The 7093-nt window shown below is 39.4% G+C and overlaps 1 protein-coding gene across 1 annotated transcript in view; it reads left to right on the top strand.

Moving 5' to 3' along the window:
* Window positions 1–68: 68 nt before the first annotated feature.
* The window catches only part of LOC104500509 (lens epithelium-derived growth factor-like), a gene marked incomplete at its 3' end in the record, with an annotated part of 8697 nt that continues 1672 nt past the window's right edge, over window positions 69–7093 (top strand). The window contains exons 1-3 of the mRNA XM_010144166.1: window positions 69–266; window positions 1349–1425; window positions 5730–5868. Of these exons, the coding sequence (XP_010142468.1) occupies window positions 195–266; window positions 1349–1425; window positions 5730–5868 (288 nt within the window). The remainder of the gene's footprint in view (window positions 267–1348; window positions 1426–5729; window positions 5869–7093) is intronic.

The following is a 7093-nucleotide window of genomic DNA, read 5'->3' as shown; positions in this document are numbered from 1 at the left end:
CCGCCCTTGCGGAACGCGCTGCTGATGTTCCCTCCTGTGTTGCCCTTGTCTCCTTTCCCCCGCTCCGATGTGTTTATTCCGGCAGCGGGACCTGGGGCGGCTGGCAGCGCCTTGGTGGCGGGGGCTCTAGGTGCAGAGCTCTCCCCTCAGCTGAGTTCTCCTGGCGGCAACAGGCGTCACGTCGGTGAGAAAACATGAGCCGAGATTTCAAACCCGGAGACTTGATCTTTGCCAAGATGAAAGGTTATCCCCATTGGCCAGCCAGGGTAAGGCACCCCCTCCTCCTCTGCGGGCCGCAACGCCCTCCGGCTCTGAACCCGTCCTCCGCGCTCCCCTGCACCCTCCTCTCCCGGCCTCCCATCCTGCCGCTGCGGCTTTGTGCTGCTAAAAGTCCTTCCAGGCACCTGCAGGGAGCAGCGCGGCTCGTCCGCGTTGCGCTTCACCCCCCTCTCGTCTGACGGAGGGAGCAGTAGTGCTCCCTGGGTTGGAAGCGACTTCTGAATTACTTTGCAGAGCCTGTCCTCAGCTTTGCTGTTGATTTGTGCTTATCTCCAAGTTGCTTCTCCTATAACAAGTAGCCCTCTCAGGTAGTCATTAGTTGTCCCAATTTGCATAGCAGCTTTTAGAAATGAAGACTGCTGTATGGTAGCATGACACTGGAGCTGGACAAGCACCTGACTGTTCTGAAATACTGTTTCCAAATAACTGTTCTTTTTTTGACAAAAGAAAATCATGAAGTTATGGCAGGATTACACCTTACTGTTGAAGTCAGCCGGGCCTATAGTGCATGCTGTAGAATAAGCTATGAGTATGTGGGAAGTTGTAGAGTCCTTTTTTGCAGTCTCCCTGCTCCCTTGGAAGAGGCACAGCAAGTTTGGTGACTGCTGTAGGTCATTTGATGTTTGTGAGAATGTAGGAAAAAAAACCTAATTATGAGATACCCAGCTAAGATGCTGGCTTAATTGTTTTTTAAAAAGTTTGCTGACCTTTCCTTTTCATAGCACTTCAGATTTGGGCTTGGTCAAGTTATCAACTTAGCATAAGGGTAGGAAGCCTGGCTGTTGCTTATGCTGAAGGAGGGGCAATATTTGGATGAACTTGAGTTGTGGTTTTTGCCTGTAGTACATCATGTCTCTCCTTTTAAAGAAAGCAGTCGCATAAGAAGTGTTGTCATTTCCTATGGTTGTTGACGCTGTCTTTGATTCTGCTGTATTTTTTAACGTGCAGTTAAAAAGAGATATTGAGACCTACTCTGTGGCATTTTTTTTTTTCTTTTTTAATGCTGCACACTTTTCCTCCCTGGACTGTTCTTAATTGATACTTGAATTATAGTCTGTCTTTTCCTTAGGTGGATGAAGTTCCTGATGGAGCAGTAAAGCCTCCTACGAATAAAATGCCTATCTTCTTCTTTGGAACCCATGAGACGTAAGTCATTTTTATTTAAAGGCCATTCTTTTTCACTGCAGGATGCGGTGACGAGAAGTTGATGCCTTGCCTGAGTGCAGTATATGTTAATCTGTAGTATTCAGTATCAGACCAAACTCTTCCTAAATTGATCTTTTTTGAGAAGACATGCTTTTCAAAGGGAATGGTAGACTGTAACCATACCACGTGCATTGTGGCAGAAGAAAAAGGAAACCTACTGTAGCAGCAGGACTGATAGATTTTTCTTTCTTCAGTAATGGACTCTTCCTCTATATGCTAAACATTTTCAACAATATATTCTCAAAGTGAAATGAAGCTGCGAATGAAGTAGGCAAAATTTGAGAAATAGACAAATTATAATGAACTGGGGTTTGTTTGTTTTTTTTTTTTTCCTGGAGAGGTTTGCATTTACCATTGCTTGTTTCTTATAAGATCAGGAGAGGAAAATGAGGAAGTGCGGTTAGCTTTATACCTGTCAATCTGCCAATACTGATCTCTGGGTACCTTCGGTAATGCTAGCACTTTGCAGTCATACAACATTTGTTTTGAGGGCTTGTATTTCTTCCACTGCTAAATTTGATTGAAAATATGCTGAAAATTACACAGTTCTGCCTTTTTGAAACTTATGTTATTTTGTACCATGACTGGTTGTCCTAGTGTTGATTTCTAAGACTTCAAATTCATAACTACATTCCTTGTCTGGTTGGTTGGTTTGTTTTTAAAAAAAAAAAAAAGGACCAAAACCTATAATGGTGTGGTTTTAATTCTGCTGGTTTTATTAATAAAATGGCAGATGGTATGTACACAAGTCAGAGGTAGAAGTGGTGTGTGCAGGTAGTGTTTCTTGTGTTTTGTGGAAAGTCCTTGGGGTTTTTTTCTTCATCTTAGTAAATATCTGTTGAAATCACTTTAATCAGTTAGTTCATGCCTCTTTTGTAGTAAGCCACGCCAAGCCCTGCCCTGTTGAATTAAAGAGTAAGCATCCTCTACTCTCTCTGACATCACTTGTTACTTGCTTTTTGTTTTTTTTTTTTTTAAGAAGCGATGTCCCTGTGAAAAAGTCTTCTATATGCTTGGCTTATACATCCATGCCTTTCTTTAACTGTTCTCATCTTTCAAGGGATCTTTCAGTGACTCGTTTTTTTTTAATTTGGTTTTTCTGTGTGTGTGTGTAGTTCTGTGGTTCGAGGGGTTCCTGGCATCAGATTCAAGGTTGCAAGGTTTTAATCTTGTCTATTTTTTTAAATGGTAGTTTTAAAAAATGTGGCAAGTTACCTTTTGTCTTAATTTTTGTTTTCTTCAGCTGAGTTTTTTTTTTGGCAGCTGAAAGCACAATATTGCTTTCATACTGCCCTTGGTAATGTGTGTGTCATTCTGGATTGTTCTGGGTTTTGTGCAGTTGTAAATAAGTTCAGAGATGCAGACTGAATATAAGGGAGACAGAAATAACACCTTATATAAAGCTTTAAAAATAACTTTGCAAATTTTGAGAAGCATCATGGGCAATTTTAAATTTAGCTTAGGCTCTTAAGACAAGCCTGGGTTTGGAAGTTTTCTGTTTTTTTGTACTTTATGTGGGTAAATTTGAAACATGTGTTCCTTACTCTTTGATATTATGTTAGAAAATGAAGTTTTACTGTGATCTGGTTTTTGTTAGGCTGTAGGTTCAGGGTTACTATATTTCAGAGATCCTTATATAGCACAAGAGAAACTTTCTGTCTCTTGTTTCCTACACACTGTGAAGTATAGGATGTTCCAAGACCCAGCTGTCTCATGGCATTTGTTCTTTAAGCAGGTCACTTACCTTACGCTCCTTGGACTGGTACAGGTGAAACTCCATGCTACTTGATTTTACTTATTGCTGCTTACAGCAGTTTTGTAATTTTATTGAGGTTTGTAGCTGTGAATAATGACTTAGCAATCTATCAGAAATTAGGTACTTTTTAATGGTAATTAAAATAAATTCGGTAAACTTGTGTAACACGGTGAGAAGCACAGCAGAGAACACCTATGCGAAGTTAGGTGTTAATATGTACCTTCAGCATATGTAACCTGCAGTTAGTAGTCTGTACATACACAGACTGTCATAGAGTAAGTAGTGGCAACTCAGAAAATCCAATTAACGAGTTTAATCATGCTGAAAAGCCCTTCTGTATAAATAATGACTTAGGAAAAGTAAAGCTATGAGGAAAACCAAGACTGGCTTGGGAATAATTCTTACTTGACTGTTAGGAGTAATATTAATTCACTTTTGCAGGTGACTATAAAGTATGAAGTTATACTTTGATTGCTATTGTTGATTTTCTCTAAGTTTGGTGAAAACACAGCTAAATGTCTTGCTACTTCTGTGCAGTGAGCAGACAAATGCTTCTTAAGGTATGCTTTGGAAATTTAGTTGAGGTTTTGTTTATTTCCATACTGTCTTAATATAGCAACAGCACCCTTTCCTAAAAGAGAGTAATAAAATACGCTCATTTTATTTGATAATAGGTAAGAGCTTCATTTGGATCTGTTGTGCCAGTAAATCACATCAGTGCAAATTTTGTTTGGTCACAGGCAAACAGAAGGTCATAGTGAACTCTAGTTTCTGGACCCTGTGTATTAGGGTAATCTCTCATCATTCAATTTGCTTGTTCCTTTTTCTTCTTGGTACACAGGGGTTTAACTACAGCAAAGCAGTAAGCTACATGACCTTTTCACAGTAGCTGGTTTCTGGTGTTTTTCAAAGCCTGTGGGTAAAGGCTTACAGACCTTGGAAAAATGCTTCCTTTTGGGGGGCAGGGAAGAAGGGAAGCAATGTTTCCTATTTTTATCTCTCCCAGTTTCTGTTTGTCTGCCTCCCTGTCCTTTTGGTCTGTTAAGTAGGCTTTACAGGTGCATGTTTCCCACACTGGCAGAATCCTCTCAAACCACCTCTTGCAAAGAGGTGCACGATTTGCAGTCTGCTAGGTCAGTAGCAGTTACTTACTAGTGGGTTACTTAATATCTTGTACACGTAGGTGAGTGTTTTACTGCTGGAGTAGGAAATGTGTAAGCTTTCTGGGTGATGTTGAGTTTTGGGGTTTTGTTTGTTTAGTAGGGTATAAGTCTCAAGGACTCTAAAGATGATAAAACAAGGGAGTGGCGCTTAGAAATATCTGTAAGTTTTCTATGGTTCAGTACTTTAGAAAGCAAGTATCTGCAACTTTTCACATAGTTGGATCTAACGTACATACAATCAGGCAAAGCTTTGTCTAGGCACAGAGTGAAAAAAAAGACTGTACCGCTGAAGTGTTGTCTTTCTTTTAGCAGCATATGGATTGGTTACAGTGAAATCCTAACGAGAGAGTAGGAATTAAACAGCCTTTGATGTACTTCAGCATAAATCAGAATATTAGTTCTCAGTAACCTTGTTACCTTGCTTTTCTAAGACTGACTTAGAGTACCTAGCAGTGGGGATGCTGTGACTTTGGCATATGAGAAAAGGTACTAAGCTAAAGCTTTAGTTACGCAGTTTACAGACGGAGCAATGCTATGGTGGAGTGTTCTTTGTCTGACAAAGATACACGGACAGTGTAGAGACCTCTGCTGCAACAGTAGCTTAAACAAAAATAAAATAATTGTAATGTTTCCTTTATCAAGAAAAGGATTGGGGGAGAAACTTAAAATAAGGAACAGTTTAAAGTTTTTGTTGCTTAAGTTTGGTAAATCAAGTTATGAGGCCCTATTATCACGCAATGAAAAACTACTGAATTACATAGCATTCTTACAAAGATGTGGGCAAACAGTGTATTCAAGTGTTGCTCTTTTGTCTGCAGTACACTAAAAATTATTCTTAAATTTTGTATTTTAACTGGATTATTTTTAATTTAATAACTTTGAAAGACTTCGTTAGCTTAGAGCCATTTCCTCTCCTTTAAACTGTTCTTTTGCTTTAACATTGTCCGGATTCAAGGATTCTTTACTGTTAACATTTAAGGCTCATTTTTTTTCTAAGAAAGAGCGTGCTCTTTCTGTTTGTTTGCAAGCTACACAGTTTTCAGTTACCTGGTTCATAGTAGTTGACTGTCCTGTCATCTACAGTCTTAAGATGCAGTATGAGCTGTTTCTTGCCCAGATGCTCAACACCCTGGGAAGGAGAGGATCCATATGTGTGGTGGTATTAGTGGAAAACTTTGGGCTACTGAAAGCAAAAGTTGAGGAAAATAAAGATGCTTATGTATAAGGTTGCAGTAGTAGTGAATTCTGTATCTTAATAACACTTGGAGCTTACTTCTTTGAAAAGACTAACCATTTAAAACATGAAATTTTGTTCTCTTCTTAAGGGCATTTTTGGGACCAAAGGACATATTCCCTTACTCTGAAAATAAAGATAAATATGGCAAACCAAATAAAAGAAAGGGTTTTAATGAAGGGTTGTGGGAAATCGACAACAACCCCAAAGTGAAGTTCTCTCATCAGCAGGTAAGTTATGCAGAGTCTGCAAATCTTTGTTGCTATACTGTTGGGGAAAAAAGGGCAATCAGCGTCTCACTGCTGTAGGGTAATGAATTACTGCTATTGTTCAAGTGTGGGTTAGACCATTGGGGTTTTTTTTGTTTGTTTTAATTTTTTATTGTATTTTTATTTGATGGGGGTTAACTGGGGTATCTGTTTATTAAACTCTTGAGGGATCATGTTGACAGTTTCAGAGTACAAGGCTAAAGTTTAACCGTACAGTACACATCAAGTTTTTCTTACAGTTATAGACATTTATTTATTTGTACTTATAACTACGTATCTCCGTAACATACTTAGCCTTGGAAGTGTGCAGCTGTGCTTTGAAAGTGTTAGGGTTTTTTTAATCTTGGTCACTCTAGTACTTTCTGTCCTCTAAACACAAGTCCTTTTGTCCACAAGTATCCTTGTAAAATTTCAGTACATGCTTTCTTATCATACAGTGTTTTCCTTCTAGGAGTTGGAAGCAATGCGATGCTTGCCTTTTGGTCCCAAACTGTCATGTGACTTGATTTGAATTTTTGTCTATCAGTAGTTGCTTGTTTCTTACTCTCTGGTAAATCTTTCAAGCTTAAACTGGAGCTATGCAGTGCTGCCCATAAAAAGACCCAAATGTAATCCAAAGACAAAGAAATTGTCTTGCTCATTTTGTGTTTGCCTACCTGGTCTGAATGTTCTGTAGCCTCTTGGTTTTGCTATGTTTATTGGACCCTGATCACATACTTGGTCTTTTAAGCAATGCTGCAGTAATAATTAAAACAATTGGTATCTTTTGGCAGGATTTGCTGCTCTTCCACAATATGCCAGATTGCCACTTTAGCACCAGTTAATCCCTGCTTCATAGAATATCCCAAGTTACTGTGTTTCTAGTTAGAAGGAGAACATGGATGAAGAGCTGAGGAGTTTCTGAAGGGGAGTTGAGAGATAAGATGATGTATTCCAGATGTGTGCTTTTTCTGCTCTGGGGTACAGAATCCACTCATCACAGAGGGAAGGGATATATTAATAAGGGGCAGATTATTTTTGTTGCCATAAAATACGAGTTAGGATGCCTTCCCGCTGTTTCCTTTGTGACTGTGTAGGAGAGGCGCTCCCTGGATAGCTGAGGCAGTTGCGAACTGAAGCTGAGTTGTGTATTACCAGCCATTGTAACAAGGTGAAAGTCTGGGTATAAACTAGCAACACTAACAAG

This window comes from Buceros rhinoceros, unplaced genomic scaffold (genome assembly GCF_000710305.1).
Source record: "Buceros rhinoceros silvestris isolate BGI_N320 unplaced genomic scaffold, ASM71030v1 scaffold20899, whole genome shotgun sequence".
Classification (NCBI taxonomy): Eukaryota; Metazoa; Chordata; class Aves; order Bucerotiformes; family Bucerotidae; genus Buceros; species Buceros rhinoceros.
The sequence above is the reverse complement of the archived record's forward strand: the minus strand, read 5'-3'. Positions and strand labels throughout refer to the sequence as shown.